At 40.4% G+C, this 23,487-nt stretch overlaps 1 protein-coding gene across 1 annotated transcript in view; it reads right to left on the bottom strand.

Moving 5' to 3' along the window:
• nr5a2 (nuclear receptor subfamily 5, group A, member 2) overlaps positions 1-23,487 on the bottom strand; it is a 55,534-nt gene that overhangs the window by 12,453 nt on the left and 19,594 nt on the right. Inside the window, exons 5-6 of the mRNA XM_049720701.2 lie at positions 13,533-13,652; positions 10,620-10,767 (exon numbers count right to left, since the gene is read on the bottom strand). Of these exons, the coding sequence (XP_049576658.1) occupies positions 10,620-10,767; positions 13,533-13,652 (268 nt within the window). The remainder of the gene's footprint in view (positions 1-10,619; positions 10,768-13,532; positions 13,653-23,487) is intronic.

Below are 23,487 nucleotides of genomic sequence, written 5' to 3'. Positions count from 1 at the left end.
CCCTCTCCGGATCAGGAATGAGATCCTGCCCCAAGTGGAGGAGTTCAAGTATCTTGGGGTCTTGTTTACGAGCGAGGGCAGGATGGAGCGTGAGATCGATGGGCGGATCGGTGCAGCGTCGGCTGTAATGCGGACTCTTTACGTGGCTGTCGTGGTCAAGAGAGAGCTGAGCCAAAAGACAAAGCTCTCAATTTACCGGTCGATCTACGCTCCTACCCTCACCTATGGGTCGTGACCGAAAGAACAAGATCCCGGATACAAGCGGCCGAAATGAGTTTCCTCCACAGGGTGATCAGGCTCTCCCTTAGAGGTAGGGTGAGAAGCTTGGTCATCCGGGAGAGACTCGGAGAAGAGCCGCTGCTCCTCCACGTTGAGAGGAGCCAGATGAGGTGGCTCGGGCATCTCATTAGGATGCCTCCTGGACGCCTCCCTGGGGAGGTGTTCCAGGTGTGTCCCACTGGCATGGATGGATGGATACTAGAGACTGAAATATGGTTGAAAATTTGAGTTAATGTAGGTTACTGGTAACTTGAGTGTCCTAGATGGACTCTGATTGGCTCACAGTGAGATAATAGAACCCTTTCCCCCCAGGTTATCTATAAAACACTAAGAGTAGCTTTTAAACATGATCAAATGCAATGGTAATACATTGGTACTGCTGAATATGAATGAATAAATATGTTAATTGTCAAAAGTCATATTGAGTGCTGTTAAAGGTTTAAATAAATTATTGTTACAAGTTTTGAGAGTATGAGTTGCTTGTTATCTACCAATGAGCAACAGTAATGACTCATCATGAGCTAACCCAGTCATAAAGACATAAAGTAGCATATTTTCTAAGGAAATGACAGCAACAACACTTATTACTGTAGAGTCCACGCATATAGAAGGGCTGATGGTATACTATTCTCGTTTACAGCTTTAGAAATGATTCACAGGCTGCCTGTGTAAAAGCTGGGGGTCCATCTGTTTGCAGTTTTCATTTTAAACATTTCACCTCACACTGCCCTTTGTTGTACATCCTGTTGCATTTTTTTATTTACACAAAAGTATTTGTTTGAGTTTCCTGTAATCCTGTCCTTACAAAGCGGGACTTTATTTAAATAAAATAAAATAAAATAAAAGGCCCATGCACTGTATTTGGTAACAGGGTGACGGATTTTCCATAAGCTGGAGTCTTGAGCCTTTATGAGTTACACATTAGACTGGAGACCAGTCAATCAGAAAACACAAATACAAACAATCACATTTTACCTTCACATCTATAGGCAATCTTTAAGTAACCCAGCAGGCATGTTTTTGGAATGTGGGACAAAAGTGGAGGATCTGGTGAAAATCCATGTGAGCTTGGTAGAGAAAGGAGCAAGTGGGAGCTCAGTATCTTCAACATGGTCATGGCCGTTGTCCTTCCCCTGATATCATGCCACACATTTGACACAACCGTGTAGTAAATCTAGACACAGTAATGTGTTTTGGATTGGTACAAATCAAGTCAGATTTGTTAACAGGTGATCTAATTTAGTTGGGAAGGATTTGGATTATTGTAGTTTGTGATGGATGAAGGATGGTTTTGCAGGAAACAAAACATGGACCAAAATATATCAATTCCACAAATCACTAGGTTTTGATATGATATTCTGCAACATTCATGTTTGCGCAATGTGGGCTTTCTTTAACTAATATGAGCCTGTTCACCGCAGGGCCCTGGGTAGCCCGGGTCTGTCCTTCCTGGCCCAAGCATGCATCCCTTGGCCGTTAATTGGAGTGGAGCGGGTTCCTAGGCAGTACAGCGCTGGGACCCAAGACGTGACCACTGAGAATGTATTAGTATTAGCATTGCGGCAGACAGACCAGTACATAATGATAACCTGAAGCTTTGGCACTTGGGAAACACACTCACACATGTACACAGTCACGAAAACAAGTGGTGTAAGTGTAATGCGGCCCCACCAGTGGGCCACTCCACGACTGGAGAAGGAGGCGGTAGAGGGGTGAAATGAACTTGACTTCCATTGATCGGGACTGCGAGCACAGAACCGGGGGCTGTTTGTCCCAGAAGAGCTCCTGTACTGCTGCTCGGTAGCTCCTCATAAATGTTTGAAAGGCCTCAGCCTCTTTACATTCACACTATTTGGGTGAACGCAAGCACACACGGATAACAGGTTGGTCAGTGATGATGGTTGAGGGGATCAATCGTCATCTGTGGCATGTTGAGGTGTGTTTACAGTGTTCAAACAGGTTCAATATAAGTATTAGTATGCAGGATAAAAAAACGAAACTCCCACAACTTTGCACTCAGAGGCCCCCCTATTGGCCCCTGACGGCCCCGTAGTGTTTTCAACAAATGATTGTTGCTGCCTATACCACTTAGAAAACACCTGACATGCTGGGCCGAGTATCCGTAGCTCCTAAGTACAAGCTGGCAGGGGGGCCCTCGGCCTTATCCAGACGGTAATAAAAGTTGAGAATTGATTTTCTGTAGCAGCTTGTAACTGTTAATGTTGAAACATCAATAGCCAAAGCAAATGGGAGACTGAGAACACGGAGGGCACGAGCCGAGGCGGACTCTAAATCACAGAATCTATCCGTGCCGATCGATAGGACAGTAACCGCAAGTGTCCCTCTGCTTTCCTAATGTTTTATAATAAACTGACAGCCCGTAATAAGGCAGAGGGAGAATGGAAGGGAGAGATTGTGGGCAACAATTTCGCTGGGCCACGTTAAATCACCCCACAGAAGAGACCAAGACATTGTCAGAGGAATAGGAGGAGCAGGAGGAAGGAAGTGTCATATTCTTTTGAAATGCATACATGTAGTTGTGGTGCTTAAGTAGTAATTGTGTAACCATGCAGGTTACTTTCTACATGGACATAGAGGTGCACTAGGTTACAATGTGTTCTAATTCTGAGAGCCACTACACTGCTTTCACAAAATTGAGATACGAAGAACAAGGCGATGCTGCACATTTTATGGTCATGACTGAGTAGTGACAAAGTGATTATGACTCTTGCAAAACTTGCTTTATAAATGCTGCAACTGTATGCATTATACACACACACCGATGGTGCTCTAGTAAATAAGTAACACTGCTGATAATTATGGAAGTTGTGGGAACGAACATGCCTTTAGGCATTTGAACTGCTTGGAAACTAAAAATATTATCATACTGAGTCCTATAATTATCAACAGTGATATACGTATATGTATTTAATTTATTTGTAATATGTACAGTGGTTTTTGTAGGTTTTATATATAAAGTGCATGAGGTCATTAATCATATTTGATATTCTTTATAAAAATGATTCAACTCAAACTAAAAATTAATGATAATGGCAAAAGAGTCACGTCATGAGACCGAACACTTCCTACTCTATGAGGGATGATGACGATTGATATAAGGCGAGAATAGTACACAACTAAAATGCGTCTAAAATGAACCAATATTTTTGGAGAGGCAGCATGTTTCTTTTCCTATAAGAGAAGTTGAATGAGTGAATGCATTTTGATGTCATTATTGCCTCTGACAGCTTGACTTTTTTTCTGTATATTTTCTCTGTGCGTTTTGAGTGACAAATATTTACATTGGTAAAATGTTTAACCGTCCACATTTGATGTATACTCAAGAACTAAATCAAGTGGGAGATTCAGCTTCAGTTTGGAAAGACACAATGTGAATGAATCCTGAGAATCAGAGGTTTTTAACCGGTGAGGTGTAAAACAGAAGAAAAAGAAGATTGAGTGTGACTATCTCCCCACAACTACACACAAGTCAGCACAACAGGTCTTAATGACAACAGCCTGCATTCAGTAATGACAGCAAGCCGGAGCTTTTATTGCTTCATAAATTCTGAAAGCCTTTTCCGCAGTCTGATTACGCTGAATTCCCTACAAAGTGGAAGGTGCATTATATTTCTTAGGCTAAAACTGACAGAAAATAGGTGCAAGTATTAGGTTCATTGCTTTAGGGCATATTTCCACCTACTCCTGATGAGACGGAATACGAGAAAAGAAAAGTCTGGACACTCAAACTTGATTAGTTGAGTTTGGATCTGTCGGCTAGAAAGTTTGAGCGAACGGCGAAGGACTTTTTTATTTGTTGGTTTGCTGCCTCAGAATGAAGACTGTAGGAGGCTGATGGCTGGTAAAAAGATTTGTTTGAAAAGTAGATGACAGTCCAATAGTTTTCAATCAGCATGTGTTTGCCCAGCACTTTACACGACAGTCAAAGCGGAGTGATGAAGAAGGCGATGTATTGTGCATAGATTGCGCTTTATTAGCCTTATACATAAATCTTTAGTGTACCCCCACTGCAATCACCACCACTGTATTTTCCATTACTGTTGTCATTGCACCAATCTACCAGACTCCGCTATATGACGATCCCACAATCACACATCGGAGATGTGGCTCGCATAAACATTCAAACACTATACACGAAACAAACAAGGATTGATGTCACCTTTTGGCACTTTTTCTTTCTGTTGGAATCTTTTTCTATATTTAATACAGATAATGTATTAAACTGGGAAATAAATGCGCTGTATATCAATAAATGTTACAATTTAATTCCTGGATTAATCAAAGTAATTAATCACTGTCCAGTGGGATTCATACAGCAGCTTCATCATCATTATCATCATCATCATAATCACCATCACCTTGTTTTTGGACAATAGGGTAGACTTTCTCCTATGCAATTCTGCCCAGCAACACGTATCACATGGTCAGGAAAAGTAACTCATTTTCATTACTATAACAGATGAAAAGTTTTATTAATTGTCTCAAATGATTTTTTTGACCTGTGTGATTTTAAAACACTGCATTTGGAAGAGAATTAGGACAAACCTAAACGTCCATCTGTGAAAGTATTTTAGTTTTGCCGGTACAAAGCTAAGTGGTTGGAGTGTGTGATGTATAATTATATTTAATTGTCATACCGAGCCAAACAGTCCTCTGAGGATGCCATCTGCTCTGCCCTCCACTCGGCCCTCTCCCACCTGGAGAGTAGGGACTCGTATGTGAGATTGCTATTTGTGGACTTCAGTTCTGCCTTCAACACCATTGTGCCACAAAGACCCATCTGCAAACTCGTCAAGCTGGGCCTCATTACCTACCTCTGCAACTGGCTACTGGACTTCCTCTGTCAGAGGCCTCAGGTGGTACGTGTTGGCGACAAAATCTCCGCCAGCATCACACTGAGCACGGGGGCCCCCCAAGGCTGTGTGCTCAGTCCGCTGCTCTTCACCCTGCTGACGCATGACTGCGCTGCGTCCTACAGCGACAACCGCATAGTGAAGTTTGCTGACAACACGACTCTGGTGGGTCTCATCACCAAAGGCGACGAGACTCAGTACAGGTTGGAGGTTGACCTTCTGACCACGTGGTGCAGGGACAACAACTTCCTGCTGAACGTCAACAAGACCGAGGAAATTGTTGTTGACTTCCGGAAGGGTCACACCCAACACCTGCCGCTGACCATCGACGGTGCTGTGGTGGAGAGGGTGAGCAGCACCAAATTCCTGGGGGTGCACATCAGTGAGTACCTCTCCTGGTCCGCCAACACCGCGTCACTGGCGAAGAAAGCTCAGCGCCGCCTGTACTTCCTGCGGAAACTCAGGCGAGCAAGTGCTCCTCCGGCCGTCATGACTACATTCTACCGTGGCACCATTGAGAGCGTCCTCTCCAGTTGTATCGCTGTCTGGGGTGGTAGCTGCACTGAATACAACATGAAGGCCCTGCAGCGCATAGTGAACATGGCTGGTAAGATTATTGGTGCTTCACTCCCCTCCCTGAAGGGCATTTACGCCTCCCATCTCGCCCGCAAGGCGACCACGATTGTGAGTGATGTGAGTCACCCCGCTCACACTTTGTTTGATCTTCTGCCCTCTGGGAAGAGGTACAGGAGCCTGCGCTCCCGCACCGCCAGACTCACCAACAGCTTCATTTTCCGGGATGTTAGGATCCTGAACTCTCTTTCCCCTTCTGCGTAGCGTCCTGTACTTATTTATTGTGTTATTTGTTCATTTATTATTTATTCATCACTCTTATTTATTCATTGTTTGTGCCTTCTTGTTTTATTTTCTTGTGTTGTTTACTTGTATGTACATTGTGAACTATGTCTTGTCACCGTGGGATAGTGGGAACGTAATTTCGATCTCTTTGTGTGTCTTGGCATGTGAAGAAATTGACAGTAAAGCAGACTTTGACTTTGATTTTGTGTCATGGGTGCCACTGATGTGTCAGACTTGACAAAAAGCGAGGCCTAAGGCAGATTCGAGTGAGCAAGTGCCATGGCGGACGCTCCAAAGACAGAGCCTACATTTAGTTCAAGGACTGTATTTTTGATGAAATGGAAAATGAGAATTGCATCATGCAATTTATAGATGAGACACATCATCTACGATATCAACCTTCATCTGTCAGACACATGTAAGGTAGCTCTGCAAACTGTGAAGCTAGACTAGTCTGGTTAGTTTGACATTTTAGGTCACCAATAGCTGAAAATTAATGTCAGTTCTGCATTTAAGTGTTAGGATAATTAGGACAATAAAATGATAGATTACACATTACAGATGATGTAATCTTGAAACTGTGCCATCAAAAATGCAATTGGAAATGAATTAAGGATTGTTATGTAAAGTACTTTTTTTGACTTGGTTGACATTTGGTGACTTTCTAAGAATCTGATTTTGGGGCAGATTTAAATCAGGATTGCTAAGGTTCAACAATGAACATTGATAAGGTATATCAATATAACTCCATACTGCTGAGTGCATTAGAGAAAGGGCAAAAAACTATACGTATGCATAAAATAACAAGTCTATTGCGTTGCTTTTAATGAGGCTATACAGTGTTTTGGATTTTACATGGTCCATTATTTGGCCCTTACATTGTGGTCCCAGCAGGAGCAAATATTGAACCATTGCCATCTTCTTAGTATGTTAATCAATGCCCCGACGAATCCAAATGATTCGGTTCATTTCAGGAAATGAATATTTGCCGTGTGTATTGGGAATGTGGAATGGGATGGGCTGTATGAACAATCTGGTCAGGGATCAGTAGATTGATTCTGAGCAGCTCAGGCTGTTGCTTAATTGGGATCCACTTGACTGGGACTTTAGTGTTTTGCCTCTTGTTCACTATATACACAGACATGATGTGAAATGGAGATAGCGCACTGTTTTATCAAGGTCAGTCACATTGACCATGTTTGTTGTCTCGTCTCGTTTTGTTGTTTGCAGTGCTTCAGTGTCTGACAGTCAAGATGCGAAAAAATGAGGGAGCAATGATAGAAGTACGGATACATTAAAAATAAATAAACAAATAAATAAATAAATACATAATACAATATTTTGTTATAGATATAGATCGTTATAAAATGGATTATGTTCACCGCAGTTTATTTGAAGAACTATAAGATTAAAAAATGTAAACTCTTAAAGCTGTATTAATTTCCCAAGTTGTTTATTATTGTATTGTTGAAGTATGTGGAATAAATTTGAACCTGTCATAAATCTAAACAATGTAGGTATTAGATTATATTAGAGACAGCCCTCTGATTTATGCAGATGTTCCTTATACCAGAATCATAATAATCCACATATTCTGACATGTTTTTTTTTTTTTTTTTTTAAGGCAGTATCTTACAGCTTCCACAAAGGCAAGACTTGGCACATAACGATGGGTATGAAATGCCAAAATAACGACTTAGGAGTCCAAGAGTGCACTATTATCAGTAGACCTCCAAATAATTTACCTCTCTATCAACTTTTTTTTTCTTGTCCCTAACCACTACAATTATTCTAAGTTGTATCCACAAATCTCGCTTCTCTGCTGGGAGCATTTAGCACTCAGCAGTGCTCTGACAGCTACTCTGGTTCTCTTCCCAGCTGACGAGGACTGGCAGTGCATGTCTCACCCAATTACATCTGACGTGGTCTGACCCACAGAGCCCAGTCGCTTGCTGGCAGAGCAGACTCTGACCTCTGAACCTACAAGTGCTTTGCCAATATGAGGGCTGTCTGTCTCTAGTTGAGGGAATTTACATCAAACACCACACTTGTGAAAATTGATAAGTGATGTTTTTTTCCTTTTTTCCTTCCTCAGTTATCCCCACTCATTACAATGCAAGTGCTAAACAGCAGAGTACTGCAGAACTCACGAAGCAAACCACATTATATAGCTTTATTTGTCAATTAATAGTAAGAAAAAAAAAACACTTGTTTAATTTAAAGCCAAAATGTCACTTCTGTGCCTACCTGTCACCCGACGATCACTTAAAACAGCAGCTTGGCAGTATTTCTATTCAGCACTTGCGGCTTTTAAAAGGAAATCAAAGACCCATTAACAGTGTTCTGTCATCAGACAACTAGTAGTAATTCTTTTCTGAACTCTGACCTGGGCTGTACTCTGTCTCTCTCGAGCTTTAATGGTTGTGACTTTACTACTGCACATACAAGCACACACATGGCCATTGCTCACAGTTCCACACACCAAGATCAATGCTAGTAGAGTGATCATCGTCCTCTTGATAGAGAGCAAAAGCCTTCGCTTGAGACAAGCAAAGAATGACAACAGATAGAAAGGACACCATCGAAGGAGATGGATAAAGTGAGACAGTGAGAAAATAATACCAAGACTGAAAAAAAGATGGTCAAATTCAGGGCAAGTCTTCTCTCAGCTGGAGTGACATCTATATCTCTCTCTCTTTATCGACAGGAGACTTAACTAAGAGTTCTGTTGTCGGGGCTGTGACTTACTGACTGCTTAGCCAGTATGGGAAATAATGGAAAAAGTCAAGTTTAAGAAAAGCACGGAAAAATAGTAAATGATCGTTAAATGCCAGTCTAATGGTTATTGGAACATTTATTATAGGCAAATGCAGACCATGGAAATGTCAACGACCTATCCAGAATGATGACAGTTTGTCTTGTATAATCATATGTGGGACCAAAGGCACACCTAACCACAACATAGAACAGCTTATCTGCCTATTTCTAAAATCTGTCTGAGCAAATTAGTCTGCACAGTCATTTAATAACTACTTCACCAAGGACATTGCCGTTCTGGCCGCTCTGGCCATTCCAGAGTGAGCCGCAGGCCCCCGTGAAACCTGGTTTTGGGGTGTTTTGAGAAAACAATATCACACAAACAGTTTGCATGGAAAAAATGTTTTAAATGATAGTAAAATGTTTTTAAAAAATCTGAATCTCTATTTGGACTCAGCTTTCGACCAACATATAACATGTTCTCTTTTGCCCGTGGTCCAAAAATGAAGGTAGAAATGGATTTGTTTATTAATTCTCCCAACTATCAGGTAATAGATATTATCAAGATATGATTTGCCAGTCTTAGTAGTCAGAGGGTGCTGAAAAGATAACACAAGACCCGACGCATGCCAACATATGCCGCATATGAAAACACCCAGACCGCAGTTATGGAGGATGACAGCTCAATGTTGCTAAACAGCTGTCAAGTTGTATCAGGGACGGTCATGTTACTGGTCCATATATTGCCCATGTAATTTTGCAAGATTGATATAATTCTCAATTGAATACAAGTTAAAAAAAAAAAAAAAAAAAAAAAAAGCAGAGCTTCTGAAATTGGATCTGAGTTCTGGCATCTGATTAATTCATCCGAGTGTACGTTAAATGAAACTCATCCCTCTTTAGAAGCCATTTCAACGTTCAGCGGCCTACACAAATCTACTTTCATGCCTCATTTAGCTACAGCCGTACTAATTGGTGTTGCTGGCAGCGTGCAAGCCGCTTCTGTGACTATTTGCTTTCTCATTCCATTACACATATTCAGATCAGCCCATCAATAGCCCACCTCTGCTCAGCTGTGTTTGCTATGAATCAATGCTAAATCTCCCGGCTTTGCATTGCTGAGTCCAAACGCCGCCACTTCCGCCACCTGTGTCGGGTTTCTTCTGTGGGAGACTCAGGCATTGCTGGAAAACAGGCACTGCCCGGGGCTATACACATCCCTGAGGTCAGTCTTTCATTATGGATGATGTTTTTGCCAAATTATTTAGACTCTGGGCCCAAGCAAACCCTATGCCACGTGAAGACACATGCCGGACATAACTAACTCATCGAGGCAAACACACTAACATGCACACAAACGTACATGCACACATATTCTAAGGCCCCTCTGAATTCCACCTAAACCATGGATAGCCACTTTGAGAACACATACACACACACGCATACGCAAAACCAAGGTACCCCTCATGTTAGTCTATAAATTGTATTCCTTCACGAATATCTCTGACTACCTCTTCTGTTCTCTTCTCATCCTTTACCAATACAATTAACCGTCACCCCTCACTAACCACCCCGCTCTCCACCGTAAATGCATCAATAACTTGACTTGTGATCCCCAAATTTAAATCAGTATTCTTTGTGGTGAATTTGCAGTCCATATTCAGTCTGCCAGAAGTCATATCAAACATTGGAAACAGGAAGCAAAATAGCTTGGCACCAAGCTCTGAATTGTATAAATACACAATTTCCTCAATTTAAGTTCAGCAACCATTATACATTATTCAATCGTTGTCATGCCAAAAAAACAACAACTAATCCCCACGCATCCAAATATCCTCTGTTTAGACTCACCAAGACTGAAGAGGACCAGGAATTTCAGGCAGACAAACTCCCGTTGGTCCATTTGCAAAGAACGTAATTTCGTCACCAGTTCCTGGGCGTGGCTCAAAAGATTATTGAGGGTGGCCCCAGCCTGGGATGCGATCACTGCATAGTCTACCTGCAAAAAAAAAAAAGAAAAAATGTTTGAATTTCAGTGTAGTTTTCTGCAATATTCAGCGATTGTGAAACATTATTATATAAAGACTTATATTCCTTGACACTATGCATTATGCGGTGCTATAATATTTTCTATTACTTATATTATTTTCTATTATTTACTTACATTATTTTCTATTACTAACTTATTTTATAGCATTATTTTATATTTTATACAATTCATTATCATAATTGACTGTCAAGGCATTTCCAACGAAAGGTAGATAGATGCCTTTCTTTCCTAAAGGAGGGTCTGTGTGAACTTCAATTTAAAATTACAACACAGAAGGATTTCAAACAATATTCATTGAGAAAATAGGCTGACTGAAATTGAATGTAATCAGAAAATGTTCAGTAAAACCCCGTTTTTTCTCTCATTTATGGAGCAAGTGAGCAGCAAGAGGTATTTTTACCCTTAAAGATTCTGTCTGTACTAATTAATCCTAATTACCAGACTCCAAACTAAGCCCAAAAGGTACAGGTAGCGTGTAGAAGTCACGTGCCAGGGGCAAAACCACACAAGTCACACCCCTTAAGGAACAGTGATGTACTTTTATTCTAATACCGTAATTTCCGGACTATAAGTCGCGCTTTTTTTCATAGTTTGGGTGGGGGGGCGACTTATACTCAGGAGCGACTTATATATGTTTTATTTCACAAATTTTTACTTGAGCATTAAGACATCACTTACTTACAAGTATAGTTGACCACTTCCCATGTTATTTTTAGTATAGTTGATCACTTCACATGCTTTTATATCTTTATCTTGAACATATTCAAAACATAAAAAATGGAGAAAACATCAAATAAAGCAATTAACACTTTAAAGCACCATATCCAAGTCCACTGTCTGCTGTAGGTACACTTGCTCTATTTTTGCTCCTCTTAAATTTATTATTATTATTTATTATTATTTGGCCCGTTCTCAGCTCTTTGTTTGTGTTTGTCACGTTAGCATACCTATCGTTTAGCCTGTTGTTGCTATTTAATGAATTGGAGTGATACCGATGGTTTTATAAACATGTTATTCATGTCATAGTTGTCCTTAATCACTCTATATGTTACGTCAGGCCCGTTCTCAGCTCTTTGTTTGTATTTGTCACGTTAGCATACCTATCGTTTAGCCTGTTGTTGCTATTGTTTAGCCTGTTGTTGCTCATTCATGACTGTTTTTGGTGTGGGATTTTGTCGAATAAATTGCCCCCCAAAATGCGACTTATACTCCGGAGCGACTTATATATGTTTTTTTCACTTTTTGGGGCATTTTATGGCTGGTGCGACTTATACTCCGGAGCGACTTATAGTCCGGAAAATACGGTAGTATATGTGGTCCATTCTCTATAGAACATTTCTACCCCCCTATTATTTTCCCAACTGCTTTTGTACTTGCTTTTCTTTTTCCCCATTCATAAAGAAGAGAGTTATGGCTCAAGTGAGAGGGAGACGATGCTCCTTTTCCAAAGTGTCAATCAATTTACATAAAATCAACTGTGCATGAAATAACTTCATTGAAGGATTGGACTGTTGATGGTGATGCCTTAGGTTATTGCCTCCTGGCCTGAAGTACAAAGAGAGGGGAAAACACTATAACGCCACTATAGCAGAGTTAGCACTAACCCAAGTGACCTGCATATCAATCAGTCAATCAATCCTACTTTATTATTCCTTTTGTAGAGACATGCTGGGTAAATATAAATAAACCTTCAGATTTTAATCCATCCTCAGTCAAAATGGATGGAGGACTGGTTTGAAGTATGTTTCTAGTGTATTTCTTTTTTTCTTTCTTTTAAATATCTGTCATTTAAATTTCATGGACACCAGCAAGATCAGGCTGTCAAAATATCACTGCCATCATATTGAGGGCCTTGCTTAAGCTTTCAGCAGCTCAGCCCATTTGTCATTTTCTCATTGAATGTATTTTAATGAGCTCCATTTCATGTTTCAGCCCATGGCAGGAAAAAGAACACACATAGTTGTGCCTTTGTTGGTGACCCTGAGAATGAAGTTACATTCATGTTCACTTTGTTTGAGGTCAATGTAAAAAATGAATAGGACATCTGACATGAATCAAAGAGTTAGTTTTAAATGTGCCGAACATGCAAAATGAATACACTTTAAAGTCTCCAAGTGCCTGCTTCTCAGCAGGGTTATATGATTACCCTGGCCAAGTTTACGTGATTTTGGCCCATGTAGCTCTTCTTCCTAAATGTACTTTGTATGCTCCAATCTTCTGCTTGGATTCCAGCAAATCAATTTCGGCTTCTGCCATGTCTGGAAGTTACTGTGCCCCAATTTTAAAGGGAATGAGAACAGTCATTTTGATTGGTTATGAAGCAAATCAACTGTGTGTTCACGCCCACATTGGGTTTTGCTTTCACCGTTATTGCAAATATCCTTGATGATATGGCGGCTAGGGAGAGAATAGGTGATAATAGAGTAATTCAAAGCTTCCCGCACATTTATGCAAACACAAAGGCATATCCCCTCCAACAGCAGCTGCACATTAACCAAAGTATGCAAATAAAACTGACTATGACTACCAAGTTTTCATTCTCCTAATCCTAATAGATGCAGTTTCTTTAAACTGTCGACATCTTCACTTCATCATCATTTCTGAAGTTACCCCATTGCTGCTGCTGCTGCATTTGCCTTTCCGTGTTCTCTTGTTTAAAGAATAACCCACTTCTATGTTGAAGAAATTCATGTTTTTGGTTTGCAATAACTCACCTGCTGGCCAGTGACCAATAAAATGGAGCCCTCCTTGGCATGCATGACCTGCCTAAAGACATGGTCCAGGATGAGGAGTTCACTCCAGCAATTCTGCAGAAGCTTCATCTGGTCGTCAACCTGGCGGGGATATTAAGAAAAGCCCATCAATTTCTCGTAAAAATACTGTTGAGACTCTTGAGAAACAGTCCCAATATTTAGGAAAATAAATTAAGCACAAGCAGCTGTTATAGTGAAGACATGCTCAGAGGTTGTACAGATCAACTGGAATTGATTATTTCCAAACTATTTATTGTTTTAATCATTCCCAAAAGTTAGTGCTAAGTTTTCTCATATGAAACTACACATTAATTTTGGTTCTGTTTCTGGGTGCCTCTTTAACAGGTTTTGGTGCAAGTTTCTCTATTTGTCCATTGTCAACAGTTTCTGGTTCGAGTGATTAAAACATTTACGCCTGCTGAATTGCAGCCGCTGGCTCCCATGGGCATGCCAAGTGAGCTTTGGAAGCAGGTCAGGTCAAACAGTTCCCCAAAACAACATCTTCCTTTGTAACAGCCAGCCTCTTCCCATGCCTGGGCATGTTAATCATTACACCACAATTGAGAGACTCAAACAAAAAAGCCGCCATTAGGGGAAAAAAGGAATGAGGAAAACGTCTTGTTTTTTTGCATCAACAAACATTGCTCTATGTTATGTCATTAAAAATAATGTGTCCTCCTGGGGCCTGTTGGTTTTTGGTGTCAGGAGTTAGTCTTTGACTTTGACAACTGTATGTGAGAACTCCATCAGTATCAACGACAGCAGTGGATGGTCAGGAATGTGGATCAATGTTAAAGGCAGCCAAAGAAGCAGGTGCAAGCATGGGTACCATGAAAAGGAATGTGGTCTTGTACTGGAGTGCTGCTAAACTTGCACAGAGATATATTTGTTGAACTGATTTTGTGTCATTGCATTCAGAAGGCAGTAAAACAATGTATTATCATGAAGGGAAAAAACACACCACTGTTTGACTGCCAACTCTGGAGTCTAAAGTTGATTAGGGTTGTTATGATTCTTGACTTGTGTCCAACATAATCGGTTTACCTTTTAAGAAGACAAAGCATTCACACAGCTAAGGCACACAGAGCGACCCAGCCAAATGTGACTTAACTGGTGCGCAGTTTGGCACGTTCTGCATCTGCTTTTCATAAGTGACCAGCAATTGGCTCGATATTGAGTCAAAAATTGTGGCGAATGGAGGGAATGAGAGTACTTGTCATTGAAATGCACAAGTTGAATAATTACTGAATGGGTCCTTCACATATTTAAGCTCTCTCTTTTAATTCTTGCTTGTTTCCTCTATTAGTAGCACAATTTCCAATCTGCATGCGCACCAATGCACCGCCTATGCCAACCTTTATAATATAGATACAATTGCAAGGGCAGTCAACCTCTTCTTTGACAATTGTGTTACATTGTTCAAGTGTAGTAAAAAAAATAAAATACCATTTTTAGTGGGTGCATGTGATGGCCTATTACCATATAAGGGCTGAAGGTTAGGTTGATCAAAACTTTAAATGGATGTGAAAGTCAAGTGTGATTGTGTCAGCACGGTGATAGACAGCTAGATTATGCTACAGAAAATGCTATGGCTTTACCTGAACAGTGGCATACTTAAGATATTTTGAATGGAAATTGAATACATCAACTAAAGTATTTTGTACAATTATAGAATATACCAAAATCTTTTTTTGTCCATTAAGTTTCTGATCACAAGTAGTCTTCGTTCCCTTCTATGCATTACTTCTATAGTCCCATTATGGAGGTATCGCCAGCTAACGACGAAAGCAAAATTCAAATGACATCATTAAAACCATCAGAGATCACTGAAGACTTTCAAAGGAGGGGTTTCTTTGAGCCACTCGCCGGTCCTCCTCTTTCTGCCCTCTGTAAAGATCTTGGAAGCTAGTGTAATGGCGTGTATGTGTGTGTGTGTGTGTTTGAAAGGATGGGTACATGGAATGTCCAAGATCTTCAAACAACAGCATCAGTCCCACCGCATGTCAATGCTTTTAGCAAGTGTCGGGGTCCTCCATCAAAGGGCTGTCCTGCCTGCCTGGAAGCAACCCTCTGACAAGAAGCCTAGGTCATCAAAGGGAGTGTATGGCAGGGGGTGATAGCAGTGTAGAAGAGGGGCAGAGGACACCCGTCTGTAAGAGGGAGACTAGTGAGAGACAAGCATAAGGCCGGCACAGGGGTTGGGGTTCAGTTGGCTGACCTTTTGAGTGCAAAGGACACAAACTGTTTCCCTGACGAGCTCTTCCTTTTGCTCTGTCAAAAGAGCGACAGGCACCGCGCCTGATCCTTCAAGATCTACTCCCTGCACACATCATATGAACTCACTGACACTACATCAGACGCTTTGTTTTGTATTGCTATGTAGGCGAGTCGCATACTTTATCTCACGATTGGCTGTTTGCCATTTACTTTTTACAACTTATGGCTCTTTGATTTAATCTGAGCATAATAGCACAAAGTTCAAATCGCAGTTTGTTTGACTCGTGCAATAAAGTGTGTGGTACTATTTTAGTTGTTAAAATCTTATCTCAAGAGGATGGAAAACTTAGACAAGTGTTTCTAACTTAGGCGGTCATAAAATCAAAGCAGGAAATCAACGTGTTGCTCTCTACTATGGATAAGGGTTGAACTCCCGCTATATTGTCATTAACGAACAAGCCAATTTGTTTGAAATTTTGCTAAACGTGATTTGTGAACATGAAAATCACAGAGGCATAAGAGTGGAGATGATTTTGGAGAGCTTAAGATGATGTAGTATTCAGGAAGGCCAGCAACGATAATACCAAACATTTAGCTTCTACATTCTCATTGCAGAAAAAAAAAATCTGAAAACTAGAGCTTCAAAGTGACCACAGCCCCCAAATTACATTACTTTCTCAGGCTTGGTTTACTCAACATTATCACCAAATCTAGGATATTTGAAAATCCAAGCAGGGACGACTACATTCATAGGCCAGCAATAAAAAAAAAAAAAAGCATATCCTCCAAGAAACCAATTTACCGCCTTGATGATCGTTCAGCTGAGTGGGATCAATACACGAATCAATCGCTTAGCCCATAAGTTTTGTTCAAACCACTGGCTAGGATTAATGGGATTTTCAAGATGTAGAAAAAGAAAAGAGAGGCGGTGAGCGAGGGAATGAACCTGGCTGGGAATGGAAGAATGGGAAAACGTGCAAAAATAAAAAGGTGATTCAGAGCAGACATTGTTGCGAAGATTAAATGAAATTAAAATTGGCACAGTCAAATACTCCCTGACACACGTCATGTTTATTCATAGACCCCTGCCAAGAGTAGAGCAATCATGGGGTGCTAAGTCAAATCAGGCTGGGGTGGTAGAAAAGTTACCGCCTTTCTTGTGCCCTGGTCTTGGTATCGTGCCATGAACGTTGTTAAGTGGCGTACGGCGCGGACATTTTTAACGAGTATACACAGCTGGATCTGATTTTAATAAGTACTTCCATTTTTGATGTGGACTAATGAAGAGATTAATGGAATCTCCTTCTGTGGATGTTAATGAATGGAGAAACTCATGATATTTCTTGCACAGAGGGAGGGGTAGCATTTGGACACCAAGAGCTAATCTGCCTCAAATTCACATGAACAATTGTTCTTTTCTGGATGGAAATCAATGCCTACTACAGGTAAGGTTTGAAGCTGACTTCAATGCTGTTGTGTGTCGAGCTGCTCATCCTTTGGTGCCGTCCTATCTTAGCATCTGTTCGCCTTGAGCCAAACAGTTCCAGTATTCACCTGGGAACACGCATTAATTCACCTAGAAACAGGGCCCTTTGTCTTCAGAGTGTTGCAAACGCTTAATTATGTCGTGCCTGCGTGCTCACATCCGTTCGGCCATTTAATTAACTCATTCTAGGCATTCCTTCAAACCAAGACGGTTATTAGAATACAATTATTATGGAATTTGAAAAAAATATTTCATTGCAATTATATTTATATCCTTGTAGCATTGCATTACTTTACGTTTGTGTTCGTACTGGCATTATTATTCTTTGGGTATTAGCTAGACACGACTTTCGCAAAAAAATTTGACTGGGCCTTAGACTGGTCCATGGGCACACATGCTGTATCCACAACTATGTTCTCTACCCTCTCTGCAACTGACAAGTCACTGTTTGTCATACTATCCACAGTCAGAAATTTAGAAAATCACATCTACCTAGATTGCTCACAACATGAATAATACGAGCAGGATCAAGTTTAAGTAAAACACAATGTTTGGCTGAGCTTAATTTACTACGTCATGCAATTTTATTTGCTGTGTATTGGTTTGTCTATCTTGTAGATGGATTAATGGGTACTAGGTCTAAATTTTGAACATGATTATAAAATATAATAAGAAATAATTAAAAGATTTAAAAATATTTCGACCCACCAGGCACTTGTTCTCTATGACAGATGGCTAATTCAGCCCCATAGCTAGCTGTAGTGAGAGGTCGATTTCAAACCCCTAACCAAATATTTTTTTCCTCTTTTCGAAGAAACAAATGCAGGAGTTCATCATATCCCTGGGAAGAAAAACAACAGTTGTGATGAAATCCACCCACCCAGGATTTCTGCTGAAATGTGAGAGAAATGATTACCTTTCCCCCCTCCTCCTTGTCCTAATTTCCCCAAAACGAACTCTTGTTTATCAAGGCATACAGTTCATTTGGTCTTCGATCCTACTGCTGGTGGAGTGATAAGAACGCTGGGAAAATGTGCAGGTGACACACTGTCAGGGCAGGGGTGAGCTGTCTACACATTTTTTTAAATGTCTTTTATTTTCATTGGTGTTAATGTCCACTGCAGCTCGCCATCATAAATGCAAAGTAAAGCATCTGAGGGTGTTATGCGTGTTTTCTCATTGTATGCCCATTTTGCACAGCCAAAGTGATCATTCAGCAATGTCTGATTGATAATACTGAGACCCTGAAATTGACCATTTCCCACGGTGACTGCGCTAATTGACTCTGCAGAGTGACCTTTGATCCTGAGAACGAAAGGGTCTCTTTCGATTGAGCACGTTCACTTCACCTCATCCGTCCACACATCCTAACATCCTCACTCGTGTGTTTGTGAAAGGATAGACAACGATGAATGGGCATCCTTCACCACCCCCACCACCTTTGTTAGTCCCTCACTCAATATAGTCCCCATACAGCAACAGCAAATAAAAAAAGAATTTACTTTCAAGTGAAAATATCAATAGATGATAACTGCAAAGCGTGTACACTGCAAATATGCAAACATAAAACTAGCAGATGTGAGATCCTGTCATGAAATGCGCACCCACCCAACAATAGATTTGTGATGCCGCAAGAATTACACTAATGAGAAGTAATTGTCTCATAAAAGCCACTCGTTGTTAATGTTTGAATGACTGCAATGTGTAAGTGTGCATTGTCTATGTTTATGTTGTGAATGAATATGTCAGAGAAAGAAATTGTAAATTCAGTATGAGTAAGTTAGCTGTGTGTGTGTGTGTGTGTGTTGTGTGTATGTGTGTGTGAGAAAGAAAGATATTTATGTCAATGTCTTATTTAAATGTTTTTAGTTAAACTGCACATTGGAGACTGGTCAAACGCAATTTCAAACTTCTGTGGTAACCCTGTTACATAGGATTTTTGAAAATAAAGTAAACTTGAACTTGAACTCGTTATGTCAACAAACACTAACTTCCACAGTAAAACTAAAATGTGCTGTTTGCTGAAATGTATCCTACATGCGTAAATATTTTGAACACTGTGTATATCAAAATTCCTGAAACATCAGAACATATCCTTTAATATCCTGTGTTCCTAATCATGGGGTCAAATTTGACTTGAAATACCGTATTTTCCGGACTATAAGGAGCACCAGACTATAAAGCGTACCTTCAATGAATGGCCCATTTTTAAAACGCACTGGACTATAAGGCGCACCATCATGTCAGATTTTTAATCCAAATCAAATCATTCTCCATTTTATCTTTTTTATTTCAACTTCAGACGCAACTAATTACTTTATAATCGCAAAATAATGATCCATAGTCTTTTTGATTCATGATTCATAGTCTTCAGCAGGCCACTTATGATTGATTTCATGACACAATGCCTCGGGCCAGTTTAAATTTAAGAATTTGGTCCATATATAAGGCGCACCGGACTACAAGGTGCACTGTCGGCTTTTGAGGAAATTTTAAGTTTTTAGGTGCGCCTTATAGTCCGGAAAATACGGTACTGTTGTTACCGTTATGCCCAAATGTATCGTGAGCACTTGAGACTAAAGTCTCAAACTAATGTATGTTTTTTCAAAACGTTAATACATAGTAAGTTCATGGCTTTAAGGAAAGTATCTTTTTGTACACAATAGTTTTCAGGATACCTTCAGGAGCGAGCCTACCTCCCCACCAGACACACTCGCAACCCCATACCCCAGAAATTGTAAGGCTTAAAGCTAAGAAGCTATCAACTAATTATCAAAAACACAAAAAGAACCTAATAAATTATTCACATGAACATTAGACCACTAATACACATGCAGCCCAGGGATCTGCTTCTCCCACAAGTAACCTCCTCTCTCTCAAATGCATCGAGAAATGCATGCCCACACAGTCACAGATATATATATATATATATATATATATACATACATACATACATACATACATACATATATTTATTTATTTATTTATTTAGACCCTACCAATCATAGGAATCCTATTGATCGGATCAGCAGCAGAAGCTGCATGCGCACACACCCACAACTTAATCTACAGACCGATAAGCATTAAGACTGGGCCATTGGATTTTCACACTCTGCAATTATTATTGGAATTAATGCTGCGATTTATTGTGAATAGTTGTATGAGTATGAAAGGTAGAAAGGTCTGAATATGACACGGGGCAGAGTGTGGGGGGGTTGAATTCACTTTATAATCCCTCTATCACTCTTGGCAAGGGTGAAAGAGAGGATTTATGTGCATGTATGTATTTAAACGTGTGTACGTGTGCTTTTGTGTGTGTGTATTTGACTTTCATTGAGAGACAGTGGGAAATGACCTCATAATGCTTGCCTGGCCGTCTGTGTATTAAAGTAAAGAGGAGTCCGGAAAACGAGGAGACAACGGAGACAGCAGGCTATAGGCTTTTCCTGCCTCTCTTTTGTATTATTCAGAACAGAAGAGACAGAGCATCTTACCACTGATACACAATCACAGACATGCATTTTGCATGGATACAAAAAGTCCTGCACAAACTTGAGGGAATATACGTACTTCTTTTTTTTATTTGACGGTGTGGTTACATTTTGGAGCAGACACCGCAACCAAATGTGGCTCAACTCCAGAGATCACAGCCCTTGATAGGCACATTAGCACATGTGAATGAGCTAATGAAGCATTTCTGTACTTCCTGCTGTGTAAAGACAAGGACCCCAAACCATAAGGCAGAAGAGCAGATGGAGGCCTCTGTCTCCCTAAGGTGCATCACCTTGTGTCTTTTGACAGATGCTGACATAAATGCATCTGTATTAGAGCATGGGCGTCTTTCCATCCGACATTCCTGTTGATGCTAAGTCTAGAGCAGCATGTGGCGTATAAAGGCCTGAGGGACATGGAGACAACAATTCACTTATTACCTGATAGCCATTTCCCCTACTCTTTTGTTTGTGTTCCTGACTCCCTGGTTCATTTCTCTAGTTTTCATAGTGTTGTCAACACCTTTCACAGAAATTCCACTTTCAGCAAGGATTTAGATTTATTGCTCATCTTTGTTTCACCTTGCTTGAAAAGTTTTTTTTTTATGCCCTCTTCGACAATTCAAAAAGAATGCAGTGTAGTAAAACCTGTTATTAGTGCGAGGCTTTTATTTTGCATGTATGGAATCATTTAGCCAAAGCTGGTGCCAAGGTTGCCGCTGTGGCCTTTTGGGTGAAAAGCAGAGAGAGATTGACAGGATGAGTGAATGATGTGAGACTCATAAAATGGCCTGGGTGTAATGTTAAAGAAGTTGAGAACAAAAGAAGGAAATTAAAACCAGCAGAGAAAGGAATGCTAAAAGTAGGGTTACAAAACAGGTGTCTTTGTCCTACTTTGCTGTGCCACCTGCAAATACCATTTTTCTCCATGGCTTGTTTTTGGCGCGAGGCCCCTGCTGAAATTTCTCTCCTGTCGTCACAACAATGTCATAATATCCAATGTTACTCCTTTGGAACGTGTGTAAATTCAGTCATCCCTGTCACTAGTTGCTGCACGTACTGTAAAACATCTTATGTACATTGTCTCCTGGACAGCTCCACACACACACACACCAACACACACATATTACACACACACCAAAGTGTCCCTGCTCCCTTTCAAGAATAGACCAGCAGCAAATAAGCATCAGAAATAGACATCGGAGGACAACTGTTGACAGGTCTGTGACGAAAGAAGCAGAGACAGGCACAATCCCTTGGCAGGCCGGATTACATCCACATAATTGCAGCCCCTACAACACTGGAACATAAGACACTAGTATCTGAGTGATGCTACTAGTAGAGTTGTTCCCTCCCACTAATGATGCTATGACCATGATCAACTACAATTTCCTGTCAACAAAAGTGGAAATGAATATATTTGTATGACCATACTTCTGCAAATTAATTCACTAATTGCCATGAGCAATGCACTGCTTCTACTACAGAAGGTCAGTAGTTGTACGATAGATAGTTAACTGCCTCTTACGCAAATGAGATGCAAAAAAAGAAGATAAAATAGCTGACAGGTTTGCATAGTTATCTGCGGTGTGTTTAGATTAGAGGTTGGGGTCAGCATAAAGCTACAGCAGCCACACCTCGGCCCCTCTGACCTCGGAGAAACTAAATAGCCAAAGGCTATTTACAGGCAAAGTGCTGCCTCTTCACACTTGTCTTTGAAGTTGCCGTAAATACGCCGGCCACCCTCGCACTATACCATGCCCGCATGGAACCTTTTTGCCTAAAATATCCATATCTAGGCAAAGTGGTATGATAATGTAATAGAAAGTGGACTATATAACTGTTAAGACAAAGTAACAAAGTGGAACACTGTTGTGCTTGATTGGACAAATTATTTAACAATAATAATAATAATAATAATAATAATAATAATAATAATAATAATAATAATAATAATAATAATAATAATAATCTCTGGGGGAAACAATTTAGTGCTATGCAGGATATACAATAAAATATAAAAAAAAAATCAATTTCATCCGAAAAATAGTCACAATAAGGTCTGACTAACTGATACAGCATTTCAGATAGTAAGCACTCAACAAAGATAAATGCACCACAGCTCCCAGCTCAACTGAGAGGGAAAGTAGAAAGTTGTTTTGTTACTTGGATAGAACTGGTGAAGTGTTGAGTTAATTTTTTAGATCAACACCCTCACATCCACTTTGTTTACCCATTTTCTTTGCCTTTTATTATCACTTTCCTCCCCATCTTTCAACTATTCCCTCCCTTAGTCCGCTGATTTGACTGCCAACTTGTGATAACAACTCTACAGGACTGTAACCGCACAGTCTCGTCACCTTCGTCACCACATTAACAAGCAGGATGACCTGCCAATAAAAAAGGCTTTTACCCTGATCATCCCCAAACAAGACTTAAACGCGACCTGCTTTCTCTCGTAGAACGCCCAGAGTGCTCACAAATGTGAATCAGGCTGCGTTAACTTGCCTGAAAATGTACCACTGGTGGAGGCCTTTTTAGTTTTTCTTTTGTCACTTCATTAGAGGAAAGACAGCTAAATTGGAGAAAGGCATGGACGGATGGAAGTTTAAAATTGCATCTCTCCAAATTTTGACAGACAAAATATCAACACACCATCTTTTCGGCTAACAATCATACGTCTAATGAGGTCCAATACACTAATGTGATATATTTTGGTTTA

This window comes from Syngnathus scovelli, chromosome 10 (assembly GCF_024217435.2).
Source record: "Syngnathus scovelli strain Florida chromosome 10, RoL_Ssco_1.2, whole genome shotgun sequence".
NCBI lineage: Eukaryota > Metazoa > Chordata > Actinopteri > Syngnathiformes > Syngnathidae > Syngnathus > Syngnathus scovelli.
This window is presented reverse-complemented; position numbering and strand designations above follow the sequence as displayed.